General features: G+C 45.9%; 1 protein-coding gene across 1 annotated transcript; it reads right to left on the bottom strand.

The window, feature by feature from the left end:
* Positions 1-2,458: 2,458 nt before the first annotated feature.
* LOC127759888 (probably inactive leucine-rich repeat receptor-like protein kinase At5g48380) lies at positions 2,459-3,914 on the bottom strand. Its single transcript, XM_052284106.1, has 2 exons — positions 3,778-3,914; positions 2,459-3,644 (listed from the first exon to the last, which is right to left on the bottom strand). Exon 2 carries the CDS (start codon positions 3,574-3,576, stop codon positions 2,737-2,739), a length of 840 nt encoding a protein of 279 aa, XP_052140066.1. The 5' UTR covers positions 3,577-3,644; positions 3,778-3,914; the 3' UTR covers positions 2,459-2,736.
* Between the last annotated feature and the right edge of the window lie 14,259 nt (positions 3,915-18,173).

The raw sequence follows: 18,173 nt of genomic DNA, 5'->3' as shown, positions 1-18,173 counted from the left end.
ATAGTGTTTCTTTGGAATTCAAGGTAACCAATCCTTTGAAACGAATGCATCTACAGTACCCAATTCAAAGGAATCATTAGTCTTCCAATTTTCCTTTACATTTCCTCCGTTCCGAATAAGACCTAAGAGCAGATACAATAGCATACTATTAGCCGGCTATAAACATATTTTAATGAGATAAACGATGAGAGAGAAGTAGCGGGCTACAGATCTGTAGCCAGCTGCAGCACGGACTCCAAGACACAGTGTGTGTATAACATATGGGATCATATATTAATAGTATAGTAAACAACTATTATATGAATTGACTATTAGATTGGCTATAGATGAATTGGAGCTAGTAGCGGGCTATACTATTAAAGTTGCTCTAAGTAGGATACAAGCTATTGTACTGTACTAGTCTAGTTATGAATCTCTTCACCAGTATCAGCTTCATCGTTAAGGGACATTAACATTATTTTTACTAGAATATGTACCACAATGGTTTCTAATGGTAATAGAATTAAATGAATTTTACAGTCCTTAAGAAAATATCTTGAGGTACCTAAATTTTACACTAAAATTTTTTGTGCCTTAAGGTGGCCTTCTTTGTTTCAGTTTAAGATTATTGTAATCTTAGATTATTGAGCCAGATTATAATAAGCTGAATTATAATAAGCCGACATAGAATAAGCTGTTAGCTGTTTGTTTCTCTAGATTATTAGCTGTTCGTTAGCTGTTAGTCCCCAATAATCTAAAAAAAGCACCTTTAGAGTGGAGAGTAATCTGGCTGTATCATAATAAGCTATTCGTTTGTTTTAGCTTACATCTAATAATCTAGATTATAATAATCCTAAGCTGAATCAAACAGGGCCTTAGTACCTACAGATACCAAATTTTACATTAGAAAATATGGTACCTCTAAGTATCCTCTTAAGGATGGTAAAATTACCCATAAAATTAATATTTTTTTAAGGAGGAAAGGCATTACACCCAGCTTTTTACCCCATAGAATTAATATAGATAGTTTATCTTTTCTAATCAACAAATCAAATCTATTTATACTACCATCTTAATTACTGTTGATACAATATATTTTCTACTAATAATAGAACTCATATATTAATAGTTAGATTACTTCTCGTGATAAAACTAGTAGCAGAATATTAGAAAAGAATTTAAAATATGTCTTCTTTTACTCGTTTTACATAAATATACACGTTTAGAAGAGATTTAGAAATATACCATTGTCGCATAAATGAAAGTACGAAACCACGCGACACCGCTCGGCCTTTGAAAAACCTATCGCACAATTGATCACCCTCGGCGATCAGCTCCCCTCCCCCACGCAGTTTTCTTTTTTGGCACCGCTTTACTTTCCTATTATAGTAAGTTTATACATTTAAAGTTTGTACACCTAAATTTTATACACCTAAACTTTATATTGTTAGAATTTATACACCTAAAGTTTGTACGGTGAAAGTTTATATACCCGATTTAAATTTGAATTCAATTTTAGATATATTTTATATAAAATATTTCTATACACATAGTTCATATGTACAAAGTTAGCCATGTATATATTTTCATATATAAAGTTTATGTACATGAATAGCTTTTAATGCAATATATTTTTATTCTCTTTTTTTCGAACTTATTTTTCAAATTGATTTTAAATTCAGAGTACCTACGTCTACATGAGAGCCACGAACTGAGGTTTAAGGAAAACACGTAAGTGTCGCTGATCTGATCGCGTGCCGTGGCCCCGAACGGGTAATCGCGTATTAGTCGGGCCCCTCAGCCTTTGCGTGACGAGTGCGTGAGACCACAACTTCACATCCCTAACTAGCGCATTAATAGATTATTTAATATCATTATCAATTAATTAATTGATATTTTTAGTTAACATCATTAGTAATTAATAAGTCATTAATCAGCATCATTAATCCCAATCAGAGGCCATGTCGGTGGCAACCGCGCAGTCTCGCAGTACCACCACGCGAGACTGCAGCAAGACATCCTGCCATCGTCATCTTCGTGTAATTGTTCAGCGATATCAGGCTGTTTTCACACTCTCCCTTAGCGACGACGGTATATGTGTCAAAAAATTACATCCCAGATATTACTGAGAAAAAAAATTAATGGACATTATATTTTCAAACTTAATTCCAGAATACTACCGAAACCACTGTAAAGGTACTCTTCTGACTATTGTGCTAATAAACGATCAGATAATTTTCACTCAAATTCATTCAACACTGGAATATTGAATCGAGATGTTTCTATGGAGGTGCTCAGTCCATTTTAGTAAAAAAAACAATGATAGGCACTCATCCAGTTTATAGGATTTTCAAATGATTAGTGAAGGAATTGAAATCATAGGATTTTTTTTCCTATATTCGTTTGGCTCGTCGTCTTCCATTATTGTATTATTATTTTTTGAGCTTGATGGTTTGTCTTTTTCCGGGGAAAATTTAGAGATTCTTAAGGATTGTAGTCTTACAACCTTATTCCGTATGATTTTTAGCATGAGATAAGAACTCCTGAAAAAAATCCTAAAGATTGGAATGCACGTGACATCCTAATTAGCGCTTAGCCTTTTACAGGATTCAACACCGGCATCACCATTTTTTTTCCTTAGGAATCTTGAATGAGCCAGGGCTAATAATATTCAAGGCTAATTTCTTGGTTATTTTGCATTCGCATGAAAAACTAATCAATACCTCTAAAGAGAGAAATCAGTATAAGTTGATGGACTCATGTTCTTCGCAGGTTGGCAGATAGATTTCCAGAAGGAATGGACCATATTTGAAAGATGTAGGGATGAAGCCTCTTGGAGAAGACAAACCAGTGAGGGAAGTAGAAGGCCACCACGAACCCAACGACGAAACCAACAGCCGCTCCGATGCTGGACTCGTCGTTGATTCTGTGCAGCCTGAGTCTCCATCTCCTCCTCCTGGGACAGTTATCCAACGGAGCACCACACAAGCCTTGGTTTTCAGCAAAATTTGAAGCCGAAAGTTTCTGTAATGAGGATGGAATAGGCCCTGATAGTAAATTCTCAGCAACATTAAACGAAGTCAACCGGCCAATTGAATCGAATTGCCTTGGAATTTCACCGCTGAATTGGTTGTGCTGAAGGTTGAGTGTGTTCAGGTATGTCATATTTGAGATGCTGGCTGGTATTGGACCTGAAAAACTGTTGTATGAGAGATCCAAAGATGTTAGATAGGGAACCTGCGTGGCGATGTCAGCAGGGATTGGTCCTGAAAAAATGTTACTAGACAGATCCAGGCCAATCATGCTTGTACAGCTCTGCAGACCTTGAGGAAATGGGCCCTGAAGTCCTAGGTTACCGAGACGCAAAGAAAGTACCCTGTTCTCGTCAGGATGCCAGCACTCCACACCAGTAAATTTGCATATGTACCCGTCAGTACCGTTGTCAACAAAAGTCCATGAGGATTGGAGTATGCCGTTGGAATCTATCACTGATCGATAGAGTGTCTCCAGGCATTGGACATCAAGTTCAGAACAAAAACACCACGGTGAGCTGCTCAAGAGCAGCAACCACAGGAGAAGCTTGGCACCATCAGCCATTGCAGAGGTGGGCTAGAAACAGACAGTTCGTCTGACGAAAGGTTGCAGCTTCTAAATTCCCGTGTGACCTGCTCAAAAGTTGCATAAAAAAGAAAGACTTGTAACATGAATAAACTATGTACTCGATTTCAGGTGTAGAGATGCCACAGAGCTGCCTTCAACCTAAAGGCATGAACAAGCAAGGTGTTCTACGAAACTCACCGACTGATCCGATGTCACCGGCCTGACGTAGCCACAGCAAAGCTTCAGTATGACTGTATGAGATTACTTTGCTGCTACCATTTGAGGATTCAGATTTCAGCGGGTGGAAAGGAAAAGTTGCAGCTCATGAACTCAGAAGCTCAACGCGGTATGGTTCAGGGGAAAGTAGAGCCAACCTCGTAGTATTAGTAGTACAGGAAACCATGAAAGCGAACGCGGCAGAAGGACGGACCCGGTTGACGCTGCGTCAACTCTCCGGATCTCCTGATCAAGGTTGTCAGTATCCCGATACGTATTCTAGTATCTTACGATACTACGATCCTACCAAGCCAAAACCGATCCCACCTAGTATCTTAATTTTCATAGTATCTCGATCCTACTATTCATTAGTACACGATCCTACGAAATCTTAGGTGGTATCCCGATTCTACGATCCCTACGATACTATAAAATATTATTTAAAATAATATGGTATGAAAATAATGTAAATAAATATGCTTAAATTTATATAATAATCAGTTAAATATATCAAAACCAACATGGTTTCTCTTAATAAATGCCTCTATTTGCATGACATATATCATTACTATATTTTTTTTATATAGGATGGCTACATATAATTAATATAAATATTAATTAAACTTAAAAAAAGAAAATCTCATAGTATCCCGATACTACGATACGATCCTACGATACGATATTACTTTGAGCAAAACGATACTAACTAGTATCCCGATCCTGACAACCTTGCTCCTGATACATTTTGGATCTTGGGCGGGTGGAAACGGTCAAACAGCTAATTAGCCGAACGTAAAACAAGTGACTTGAAGTGCGGAGGCTGGTTGGCGGGGGCGCCTGACACTTGATGGTGGTGGAGCAATGGTGGTCAGTTGTGGATAGGCAAGCGGTTGGTGGAAACCTACCCCTGTCTTGGGCCTCTTAGCCAGGCCGACAACGATGGCGTCTTCGAGCGTCGTTTTCCCTCTTGAGGGTGTTGTTGTGCCGTTCCATCTCCTCTAGTGGGGTGTCGGGTGAAAGCTCAGTCTCGGTTCTCTCTGAGACCTCGACGGACGACAGCGGAGGTGTTTCGTCGCTTCTCTCCCTGGAGATGTCATCTTAGCAATCCCCCTTGCTGATTTCCTTCCAGACTTATAAAGTCAGATGAAATAAAACTTTATATCAAAATTGTAGAGCTAGAGGCTATCTAAACAACCTTTTCATTTAAGATATTTTAGATATCAAAAATTCGTTACAAAATATAAATCCTATTTAAAAAAAATATCACATCTACATTTTCAAATGAAATCGGATGGAGATAAACTTTATATCAAAGTAACTACGTAGTTTATTACTTTTTCATTTAAAATTATTTAAAGTGTCAAATAAGCATTATTAGTTTTGAAGCAATTAAAACTGGTGGAAAGGGTTTGAACACAAATAAAAAAATTGCATTTAGGCCCCTTAATGCCCTTTGGAAAGGCGATTTTTAAAAAACACCCTTCCAGAGGGCGCGAGGTGACTAGATTTATAAATTTTGAAAAAAAAATTATTTTTACAAATATTTTAATAAAAAATGTAAAAAAAAATTCCTGGGCGGAAGAACGCCGCGCCGTTCCGCATCTCGCATGGGCTGCTCGCGCGGCCCGGGGGAGTGGGGGGCGTTGCGCGTTTCGACGACGTGGATCCCGTGGGGAGTGTTTTGGGCTGCACGGTGCAGGGAAAAGGAATAAGCTCACTTGAGGTCCCTTAATTTGTCGTAGAGTTTGAAACTCGTCCCTTAACCGCAATACCAGATATAATTCGTCCCTCAACTTATAAAACTAATCACATTTGGTCCCAACACAGTATTACTTCCGGTTTTAGTTGACGTGACGACTGAGTCTAACATGAAACCCACATATCAAGGAATTTCGATCTTCAAAAATAAATAAAAACTGGTGGACCCCCGTGTCAGTGACACAAACTCTTCTTCTCCCTCTGTTTCGACATTCTCTTGCCTACACGCGTGGGCCTCGTCCTTGGCCGCCCGGACGTGCATGAGCAGCGACTCCCTTTGCCGGACTTCTCCCAACCGGATCTCAGGTTCGTCGACGTCTACAACAACAACCGCTTAAACGCCAGCATGTTCTCAAGTACGCAAATTGATCGCGGCGTCCTACTCCTCCAATCCTTGCGCGCCGGCCGCCTATCTTGATCTTGGATTCATCGAGCACATGCAGGTAACGAGGACCTGTGCGGCAAGCCTCCCGACGCCTTCTGCGATACGTTCGCGTTTCGCGCGCCTCGCCGTCCAACCTGGCGACGTTCATGACCATTTACGTCATGCTCATCATTATATTGTTAGCATGATCGCAAAGGGAGTCGTCGGCCGCAGGAATATGGAGGTGGTCAGAGTACATATGTACGAGACGATGGACGCCGAAGCAATAGCGAACATTCCTATCAGTCATGTTGCCCAGCCGGAAAGAATGGAAGAGGCCAGCCACGACAGGCGTCCGGCGAGACGCCCAATTCAACTCGAAGCCATCGCCGCCGGGTCCGGTGGCAGCGCGGGCGGCGAAGCGCAGCAGGACGAGAAGGACTTCTCGGAGCACATGCGCCGCCTCTCACCCACCCCAACCTCCTCCCTGTCGTCGCCTACCTCTACAAGAAGGACGAGAAGCTCCTCGTCATCGTCATCGACTACATCACGTTGAAAAGCGGCTGAGGCCTGCGGGGATGGGGCCGGAGAACTCGCGATTTTCTGGAGACGTTGATCAACCTGAGCTTCAGATGGGAGAAGCCCAGCTCAGGGAGTCGCTGCTCACGCACATCCGCGCGGCGAGGACGATACCCATCACCCATGCAGCCGAGAAAGAGAACGTCGAAACAGAGGAAGAAGGTGGAAGAGTTTGTGTCACTAACATGTGGGTCTACTATTTTTAATTATTTTTTAAAGACCAAAATACCCTGACATGTGGGTCCCACACTAACTCAACCGCCACATCAGCCGTAACCGGGAGCAATATAGCCTTGTGATCAAATGTGATCCGGTTTTGTAAGTTCAATGACGGGTTATACCTGGCATTGTGATTCAGGTACAAATTTCAAACTCGGCGACGAAATAAGGGACCTCAAGTGAACTTATTCCCGGGGAAAACTGGCTTGTGGTGGGCTGGACTCCTCTTGTATACGGTTTGGGCCAGAGAGGACTCCGGACCGAAAAGACGTCGTGGACCAAGCCGTGCCAGTTAGAAGCTTTGTGGGCTCGGGGTGAGAGATTTATTTATTAGGCCAGGCCAATTGTTCAGGGTAGCGTACTATTCAGCGTGAGTGCTTTCAGCTGCGGAACTGTTAGCTGGGAATTTAATCAACTTTCAGTTCCAACCAAATGCAAAACAAACTAATTTGAGTTTTGAACTGAAACACTAATATCAACTGCAAAATGAAATTCTAGGTATTTATACTTCCAGTTAATTACATTTTTTAACTGTAAGTTCTCTATTAGAAAAATATGACCTACTCCAAAACAGAACAATGGCAATTGGCCAGGCAAACAAATTAAGCAAGGTTTGACACGAGCTACAAATATATTATCTATCATTGTCAGACAAAATTTGGTTGCTAGAAGTGCACCATTAATTACATAATATCCTGCCAAAAACGAGATGCTCCGATCCGGCGTTGCCAAAATAGTATTGATTTACATATACAACTTGCAAATTATTGCAACGGAATTTGGCATAGCTGGCTATATGGAGCTTGAACGAGTGTATGGCCACTTGCGCGACAGAGACGAAAGCCGGTAATTATATCTCTGATTTGTGAGGTATTTACAAGTTGCATGTGTTGGCATGCAGTCACCAAAAATGGTTAGATTTGTGGGACGAACTCAGAGAAAGCATCCACCTGTCCGTGTCCATGAATGTAAACAAAACAAAAGCCATTCGTATCGTATGCCTTTCTTTGATCAGCATTCGTTATTGTTTATTTATTTTGTTCATTTTGGCATATATAATATGGCTCATTTCACTGATGATCACAGGGTTGAATCAGACGAATTATATGCAAACTGTATAGTATCAACTAGTATTTAAGAAAGCGAATCAATTATCTTCAGACATCCGCCCAGAGAGACTGAGACGGGTCGTCGTTGATATTTTCTATTTATTTGTACTATAAGTATATTCGCGGGCCTGCACCCTAGCGCTGAATGATAAGAATGAATGGATTCAGGACTAAGAAAAAGTCAAATGGAAACGTTGTCGAGTAAAATTACATCCCTTTTCTTTTTCGCGCATGTCGATTTGGTGAAGCTAGCGCACCAGGGCCACGCGCAAACATGTACCTATGATCGGCCCATCTCAAAGACGTCCCGAAAAGTTGGAATAAGTTCACTTTGGGTCTCTCTATTTGTCTCCCAGTCTGATTTTCGTTCCTTGATCGCAAAACCGGGTACGACAGGTCCCCCAACATACGAAACCGTTTATATAAGGTCCCTCGGCAGTATTTGACCCCGGTTTTGGCTGAGGTGGCGCCTACGTGGCAAATTTGACTCGGTCTTCATCTGACATGGTATTGACGTGGCGCTTACGTAGCAATTCGATCTGAAAAATAATAAAACCTATGGGACCCATATGTCAGTTTCACACACACAATAATAAAAAATGGTGGGGCCCATGTGGACCCCACCTGTCATCCTCACTACCCCTTCTCTCTATCCCATCTCTCTCTATCCTCTTCTCTCTGTCCCCCCTCTCCCCGAGAATGGCGAGCGGCGGCGGGCGGCGCAGAGGGGTGGCGACAGAGCCGAGAGCTGGCAGGCGGCGGGTGGAGCGGCGCCCTGGACCAAGAGTAGCACTAGAGCCAGTAGAGCCGCCATCCCGCCGCCTACGGCAATGGTCGCGATCACCGTGCCGGACAGCTTCTTTTTCTTCTTCTTCTCGGCCACTAGCACGGAACCGCCTCTGCTGCCTCGTCCATCCGTCGGCGCGCCATCAGGAGACGGGAAGAACGGCTCGCATGGGCGGCTCAGAGGCTTGCCACTAAGCTGGAGGTTGCCAACGAAGGACTCAGGCGGGACTGCTTGTTCTGTTTTTCTCCAGAGATTGTTCAGATATTCCTGAAGAAATCTAGAGCACACATGCGCATAACTGTGATGAGACAACCACGTGGATACTACCTGACAACTTGTTGGATCGATGTTTCTGCGGAGAGCCTCGGGCAAGATGTAGATCTTGAGGAACGACGGCAGTAACGGCCCGAGGAACTTGGTCGTCTTGCCGGACATCGCAGGGATCCCGCCGGCCAGGTCACGGGTGCGGGGCCCGTGGCCGCCGGGTGCCCGCCCGCTCCTCCCCGCCCCACTCCGGCCGCCGCCGCTCCTTGCCCGCCCCACTTCGGCCACCGCCGCTCCTTCCCTGCCCCACTACGGCCGCCGCCACTCCTCCCCGCCACTCAACCGCCGCCACCGCTCCGACTGGAGAGAGAGAAGGGGGAGAGAGAGGAGAGAGATGGAGAGGGGATAGAGAGAAGGGGTAGTGAGGATGACAGCTGGGGTCCACGTGGGCCCCGCCATGTTTTATTATTGTGTGTGTGAAGCTGACATGTGGGTCCCATATATTTTATTATTTTTCAGATCGAATTGCCACGTAAGCGCCACGTCAATGCCACGTCAGATGAAGACCGAGTCAAATTTGCCACGTAGGCGTCACCTCAGCCAAAATCGGGGTCAAATACTGCCGAGGGACCTAATTTAAACGGTTTCGTAAGTTAGGGGTTGGGGGATGTGTTGTACCCAGTTTTGCGATCAAGTGACGAAAATCAGACTGGGCGACAAATAGAGGGACCCAAAATGAACTTATTCCTGAAAAGTTTATATGTACACACTTCAGACGTATATAGTAGAAACTTTGAATTCGAATCGGAATTCGATATACAAACTTTTGGCGTATACTCCTCCCATTCTTAAACAAATGATGCTTTAAATGTGTGTAATAGTATACGGAGTATCTATGATTTGTGAAAACCACATGAGTGGACATTTTTATTAAAAATACTTCCAATACAAACAATTTTAAATATTTTTATAAATAAATATACGATTAAGAAACACAAGGATTATAATTATATAATCCATCTTAACCGTTAGCGTTGACTGTTAGTACTTCCCTTCAACCACTAATTACTATTGAATGGTTAACCACTAAGGTATACATATTTTCTTTTGCAAATAAAGAACGTGGTCAAATTTTGAAGATGAATAGTTGCGCTGTCAGTTATTTAAAAACAGGAGTACATTAGAGACCGTGTCAATATTGCTTCTTCTGCGCTGTCTAGTGCAAGTTGTTAAAAAAAAATTGCTTCTAAAGGCTACCCTCTCTCGGCTGGATTTTGGTCCATCCCGCTACACTTCTGCAAATGAACATGGTTCTGAGTAGTTAAGATATTTTTGTTTGGAGAGGTGTACACCGATAAGACATAGTCTTGCTCGACCAGCACCTGAAAGCAATGCGCGCAAACTCTACTCACCCCTGTGTTTTCTGCTACAGAGGGAGAAATTATTGATGTGGATACGGTAACTAAGGAGGCTATATACAAATTAGTAGTGATTTTTTTTAAAAAAGAAATATATAGAAAGATGGTGAGAGCAGTGTTAGTTAGGGGGACATGCTCGTACTCTATCAGAAAAACAATTTTTACCGATGTTGGCTTTTTATTTTTTTCAGACAAAAAATCATGTTATAACTGTTTGCAAAAATAGCTAAAGAGTCGCTAGATTTAACCCCGCCTGTAAAAATCAATTTTTCCGCTCACGAAAATACCTTAAATTTTCGCTGGCTGCCTGAAAAAATACGATTTCCACAGGCGGAACGTTATGTGGTCCGTCTGCAAAAGTCATGCCTGCAGGAAAATATCTAAGTCTCATCCTTATCTTCTCCTCCAGTATACTTATCCTCTCCACCACTCATTTCCCTCCCCCTCCTCTCCCTCTCTCTCTCATCGCGCGAGGAGCGTAGGCGGCTCCGAGGATGCCGCCAGCCGCGATGATGATGACGGCGCTGACGCCTGGGTCCCGCCGCTGGCTTGCCCCAAGCGCGATCTGCCGCTGGCCGGTCTCGGGGAGGGGAGGTGAGGCAATGGCTTGGCTCCTCCCTCTCCCGACCCAGCGATAACGACGATGATGATGAGGAGGGCCAGCAGTGGCTTGGCGACGAGGAGGGGAGGCGGCGGCGGCGCTCCAATCCTCCCTCCCTTCCTCCCAAATCAGTCCGCCGATGGCGAAGGCAGTGGCGGCGGTGGAGGTTAGCCGGCCGGCGGCGGCGGCGCTCCCCTCGGGCAGCGGTGGATGGAGGAGGAAAGCCATCAGCCGGAGGAGGAGGCCGGTAGGTAAGGGTGGTGGTGGCGGATTATTTTTCCCAGGCGGATGGATCTACTGTCTGCGAAATTGATCTATTTTCTCATGCCTTTGCTTAGAGGCGGTTATTTCCCACCTGAAAAAACTATTTTTGGTCGTTTGGGAAAATGATTTTTTCTACTAGTGGTATAGAAAGTTAATCCTTCTTTTCCGATATCAAGCAAGGAGAGCCGCGCACGAGCATAACGAAAACCAAGCATAGGGAATGCTATCATTTCACGGAAAGCATGTGAAACCCTTTGATTTGTTTATAGACTCAAAACCACTATCTAGTCTTTCTTGTTTCCCTTGCAAGGCAAGGAAAAGATACCAGTTTCCCTGTTGCAACTTTTTTTTAACCTAATTTGACAACAGGGCAGCCTTGGTGTTAGGGATGCAAATGGATCAACTGCAAATCCCTTATAGTCAAAATTAGTGGGTAACCCACGGATTTACTCATGGTTTACTCATATATTTTGCTTATAATTAGCATGGGACTCATGAGTTACCCACTTATTTAATATATAAGTGAGTTTGTGAGTCGATCTACTTGTATTCCTACTTGATATCTCAACTATGCGCGACCATGGCAGATGAATGGGAACGCGGAGAGCGGGTGGCTTACTTGCTACACAATAGGCAAAAATTGACCACTGTCCGTGTGTCTCGGCTGTCGGCAGGAGGTGTTAGTTTTTGGAGCTGTTATAAGCAAGCGTGGGGTTTTTGCCTGCGTGGCAACCCTAAAACTTTTCCTAATCTTGACAAACTTCAGGCGGTTCTACCCCGGCCCGGTGATTTCTTTTTACCTAAGAGAAAAAGCTACGCACAAATTCTCATTGGATCTTGGTTGTTCTTAATTAACAGTGACGGCTATTCATTTAAGTCTTCGGGTAGCACCACCAGAATTTTCTACAAGGTGCAAATTGTAAACGACAAGTAATATGAACCAAGTGAGAAGTCATAAAGAGGAAAGAAGAGTGAAGGGATAGTAAGGTTGAGGTGTATTAATAATTGTTGATGGGTTGTACCTGTCTATGATATTTGTAGAGTAGGGTATCGTCGGTGTCAGGTATACGCTAGATTGAGCTAAAAAAGACAGGAGACTAGACTTTTATATATATGTTCGGGTCTCTTAACTGACAGGTAATAGTTCTACTCCTATTGGCTGAATTTATATACCAATATCACACGAGTATAGTATCCCTGTCGACATAGCAGTATGGAGTTCCCTACTCCTATGGCATAGCAGCATCTCTCTTTCTATTTCCGACATAGCAGCATGGAGTTCCCTACTCCTACGGCATAGCAGCATCTCTCTTTCTATTTCCTTATCCGGAACACACTTCTTTAGGATCGTAAATGGTCTTACCCACCCCAAAAGCTAGCCAATGAGGTGAGGGACTCCCTCCACTTATATATTTGTCAGGGTTACGGGTTAGGCATACCCTTTACCCTTCGATATACGTTACATATCGGTATGGTATTCCTATGCGCATACGGATACTTCCTGCGTACTCTAAGAAAATCCTTCACAGAATCTATGAATGGGAAGAATCCTACTCGGACAAGATTGGGTCATTAATGTATCGTACAGGGTCTGATATCTCCGAGTTCTACTTGGAAACCTCCAGATCTGCGATATAAAAGGAACCTCCGGGAAGGGCCTAAGGCATCGAATCTCAGAGCCAACACAACCCACACGGCCTACGAAGCCGGAGCCTGCAAGGAGCCAAGTCATCGGGATCTAGTCGAACCAACTCGACTACGATCTCGCCGGATCCGACAAGTTCCATTGTTCCCTTTGTAACCTATGTTTTCCACCATATAATCCCCTATCAGCTGGATTAGGGCTATTACCTGTCAAGGGGCTTGAACCAGTATAATCCTCGTCTTTTGTTTGCTTGATGTTGTATTACGTAGATCCTTGTACCAACGTACCCCAATACCCTCTATATCCGGTCTATGGGTTTCACCCGTCGACAGTGGCGCGCCAGGTAGGGGGGCTTTGTACTCAAGGTTTTACTACTATGACATCCAGCCTCGTCGACAACAGCGTCAACACCAACCTCAGCCAAGTACTCCCTGCTTCAACGATGCTGGTGTGGACTCAAGTCGGCGAAATCGTCTTCCCGGTTTACACTACTATGCCGATCTCAACCGGTCCCCCAATGACCAGAAACGAGAACGTAGTGGCTACAAACCAAGGCGATTCCATGTCAAAAATCCTCCCGCTGAGACGGAGAACGGAGCATCGATGACATCCGAGCTCGAGAAGGATTCTGATGCGGCCAAACCTTGTCCTTCCGATATGAACCGCGAGCCGACAAAGATGACTTTTGAAGCCACAAGGTCCTGGTGTCCTATCCACAAAACCAGGAAACACACTTTGCAAGTCTGCTGGGTTTTCCTCAACGTCCGCGTTGAAATTCGCGCCTGCAAAGAGCGTGGAATTCAGCGTATTTCTCCAACCCGTGATGTCTATTGTCCTATCCACAAGACAAAGAATCACGACCTCTCAAGCTGCAAAGTCTTTCTCAGCGCCATGAAAGCTCCATCTCCTAAGGTCCAGCTGTCATACGTCCCCATCAGGGATAACGACAAGGAACAAGGAGCGACTCCAACTTCAGATCGATTCATTGGGGTAATCGATATCGATCCTCACGAACCATCAGTCTTACGCCTTCTCGAAGACTATGGGTCATTGACAACAAGCGTGTCGCGGGAGGTATTGGCTATCGATGACGTTGGCACGTCAGCGCACGCCAACGCAGAAGCGGGGAATCAATCGACTACTCCAGCCCAGCACATTAGGGCCGTTCAAGCTATACTGAGGGAAACTCCCTACGATCCCGTTCTAAACGATGACCTCGAGCGTTGGACAGAACGACTACGGGAATCAGTGATCAACCTCAGCAACGCGTTCGAAGAAGCCGCTACCGCAGCGCACCCGGAGCAGCCACCACTGGCGATGCCAATGGTGAAAACCCGGAACAGAGGGAATCACCTCAACGAGCTACCCCTCCACCTCGCGGCACTGGCGATCTCCGAGATCACATCAACGGCCGCCGAGAGGCACGACGCACACGAGACAACGTACTCCTCAAAGCGCATTCTCTGGAAGATTGCCTTGTTTTCAAAAAATCGCTCGAGAAGCACATTGCATTTGAAAAAGGCAAGCGAGTATGCGTGGTCGAGAAGAACGAGGAGGCGGTTCCTCACGAATCGGATTCAGCATATCCAGACTCCGACCTCCACGTTTCACACATCTTCGGAGGTTCCACAACGTACTCCTCAAAGCGAGAATACAAGAAAGTGGAACGTGAAGTCTGTTCGGCATGGCAGGGGGCTGCACCCAAGATGAAGTGGTCTGAGCAGAAGATAGAGTTCTCGGAAGAAAACCACCCCAAGACCGCCGTCATCCCAGGACGATATCCGATCGTGGTTGAACCCACTATTCGGAACATCAAAGTAGCGCGAGTCCTCATCGACGGTGGCAGCTGAACCAATCTTCTTTTCGCCAGCACTTTGGACACGATGGGAATTCCGCAAAGCGAGTTGACACCAACCGATCAACCCTTCCATTGAATTACTCCCCAATCATCGTCCAAACCATTGGGCAAGATTACGTTGCCTGTAACTTTCGGCCAAGCCAACAACTTCCGAACAGAGCAGATCACCTTTGATGTCGCTGAATTCGATACAGCTTACAACGCCATCATCGAGAGAACTGCGCTTGCGAAGTTCATGGCTGCATCTCACTACGCGTATCAAGTGCTCAAGATGCCGGGACCGAAGGGAACAATCACTCTTCAAGGGAACGCAAAGCTGGTGGTGCAGTGCGACAAGCGGAGCCTTGACATGGTCGAGCAAACGCCCAGCCCACCCGCCACGACTGAGCCACCCAAGAAAGTGAGCAAGACAAACAAGACGCCGAAACCGGACGGCGCCATCAAGATCGTTCCACTCTCCAGTGCCAACCCCGACAAGACCATCAAGAATTGGGCGACACTAAACGAGAAATAGGAACTCGCGCTCATCACCTTCCTCCGCGATAATGCTAACGTATTCGCTTGGCAGCCGTCCGACATGCCGGGGGTCCCCAGGGAGGTGATTGAGCACAAACTCATGGTGCGACCCAATGCCAAGCCAGTAAGACAAAGACTGCGGAGATTTGCACCAGACCGAAAACAAGCCATACGAGAAGAGCTCGACAAACTTCTCAAAGCTGGCTTCATCAGAGAAGTACTTCATCCAGAGTGGCTAGCCAATCCAGTCATGGTGCGAAAGGCCAACGGAAAATGGAGAATGTGCGTCGACTTCACCGACTTCAATAAGGCGTGCCCCAAGGATCACTTCCCTCTCCCTCGAATAGATCAACTGGTGGATTCAACAGCCGATTGCGAGCTGTTGAGCTTCCTCGACACTTACTCTGGCTACCACCAAATCAGCATGGCAAAAGAGGACGAAGAGAAGACAGCATTCATCACGCCGTTCGGGGTATTTTGCTATGTTAAGATGCCGTTCGGACTGATAACCGCAGGGAATACCTTCCAGCGCACGGTCCAGGGCGCACTTAGCGACCAGCTCGGCAACAATGTCGAGGCATATGTCGACGACATCGTTGTCAAGACCAAGACAGGCGACTCATTGATTGACGATCTGCGGGAAACGTTTGACAACCTTCGACGATATCGCCTCATGCTCAATCCAGAGAAGTGCATGTTCGGCGTACCGTCGGGCAAGCTGCACGGATTCCTTGTCTCTGGCAGAGGAATAGAAGCAAATCCCGAGAAGATCAAGGCAATCAAGAACATGAAGTCACCCACAAGACTCAAGGAGGTACAAAAGCTAACCGGATGCATGGCGGCACTGAGCAGGTTCGTCGCTAGGATGGGAGAATGAGGACAACCTTTCTTCGCTCTGCTGAAGAAACAAGACAAATTTGTATGGGCACAGGAAGCCGAAGAGGCATTCGTTGCACTCAAGCGCTACCTATCAAACCCCCCTGTACTTGTTGCTCCCCAACCTAATGAAGAATTATTCCTCTATATTGCCGCCACACCATATTCCGTTAGCACCGTCATTGTTGTCGAGAGAGAGAAAGTACAACGACCAGTCTATTACATTAGCGAAGCTCTCCACGACGCAAAGACAAGATACCCACAGATCCAAAAGCTGCTTTACGCGGTCATCATGACATCAAGGAAGCTACGCCACTACTTTCAAGCCCACAGAGTCACAGTTATCTCCTCTTTCCCTCCCGGCGAAGTTGTGAGAAACAAAGACATTGTCGGCCGCATTGCGAAATGGGTGGTCGAGCTGAGCCAGTTCGATGTCCACTTTGTGTCACGAACAGCCATCAAGTCCCAGGTACTCGCCGATTTCATTGCCGATTGGACTATGCCAGATAACAAATCAGACAACCAAGTCGACAACGAAACATGGACAATGGCGTTCGATGGCGCACTCAACAGCCAAGGAGCAGGGGCAGGATTTATCTTGACGTCTCCCTCCGGAGATCAATTCAAGCACGCAATCCACCTCAACTTCAGGACGACCAATAACACAGTAGAATACGAAGGACTACTCGCCGGGATAAGAGCTGCAGCTGCACTTGGGGTCAAGCGACTAATAGTCAAAGGGGACTCCGAGCTAGTTGCGAACTAGGTGCACAAAGATTATAAATGCTCTAACCCCGAGTTATCCAAGTATCTCGCAGAAGTTAGGAAGCTAGAGAAAAGGTTCGATGGGATCGAGGTCCGACACGTCTACCGCAAGGACAACATCGAGCCAAACGACCTAGCACGACGTGCGTCCAGACGAGAACCGCTCGAGCCCGGCACTTTTCTCGACATCCTGACGAAGCCATCAGTGAAAGAGGTCAGCGGCGAAGTTAGCACGGACACCCCCGACATTAGCTCGGAGGTCACCAAGGCAGAACGCGCCGTTGCCGATATCGAGACCACAGACGACTGGCGCATCCCACTAATCAAATTCATCAACAGCGAGGAGTTGCCCGAGGACGATACAGAGGCCGAGAAAATAACCCGTAAAGCAAAGATCTACTGTATGGTCGGCAACGATCTATACAAGAAAGCGCCAAACGGGGTACTTCTCAAATGCGTCTCGTCCGACGACGGCAGACACCTCCTCCTCGATATACATGAAGGCATTTGTGGGTCACACGCCGCCGGTCGGACATTGGTCGGGAAAGCTTTTCGACAAGGTTTTTTCTGGCCAACCGCCCTTAAAGATGCATGCGACATGGTCCAGCTATGTGAAGCCTGTCAATTCCACAGTAAACACACAAAGCTACCCGCGCAAGCGCTCCAGACTATCCCTCTGACTGGGTCGTTCTCATGCTGGGGGCTAGATATACTTGGGCCATTCCCACGAGGACAGGGCGGCTACAGGTTCCTATTCGTGGCGATCGACAAGTTCACCAAATGGATCGAAACAGTACCCACGGGGGAAATTAAGGCCGACAACGCCATCAAATTCATCAAAGGGATATTTTGCAGATACGGACTACCGCACCGCATCATAACAGACAACGGCTCCCAGTTCATCAGCGCCGATTTCCAGGATTACTGCATCGGGCTGGGGGTCAAAATATGCTTCGCCTCGGTCTCTCACCCTCAAAGCAACGGACAAGTCGAGAGGGCAAACGGCATAGTACTACAAGGGATAAAAACCCGTGTCTACGACAGACTCATGTCACACGACAAAAAATGGGTTGAAGAACTCCCATCAGTACTATGGGCCGTACGCACCACACCGACAACGTCTAACAAGGAAACACCCTTCTTTCTCGTGTACGGCTCTGAGGCTATGCTACCCGGCGAGCTACGACATCAGAGTACACGAGTACAGAAGCACTCCGACGAGGACCAAGAGGAACAGCGAGACATCGATGTAAATCTTCTCGAGGAGCATCGTGAACGAGTTGCCGTTCGAGCAGCCAGCTATCAGCAGGCCCTCCGCTGTTACCACGAGAAGCGCATCCGAGCACGCATACTTT

The sequence above is a fragment of the Oryza glaberrima genome, chromosome 1 (assembly GCF_000147395.1).
Source record: "Oryza glaberrima chromosome 1, OglaRS2, whole genome shotgun sequence".
Taxonomy (NCBI): Eukaryota; Viridiplantae; Streptophyta; class Magnoliopsida; order Poales; family Poaceae; genus Oryza; species Oryza glaberrima.
This window is presented reverse-complemented; position numbering and strand designations above follow the sequence as displayed.

Bases quoted from the DNA above. Each gene is read 5' to 3' on its own strand.
- LOC127759888 (XM_052284106.1), bottom strand. From the start codon at position 3,576: ATGGCTGATGGTGCCAAGCTTCTCCTGTGGTTGCTGCTCTTGAGCAGC.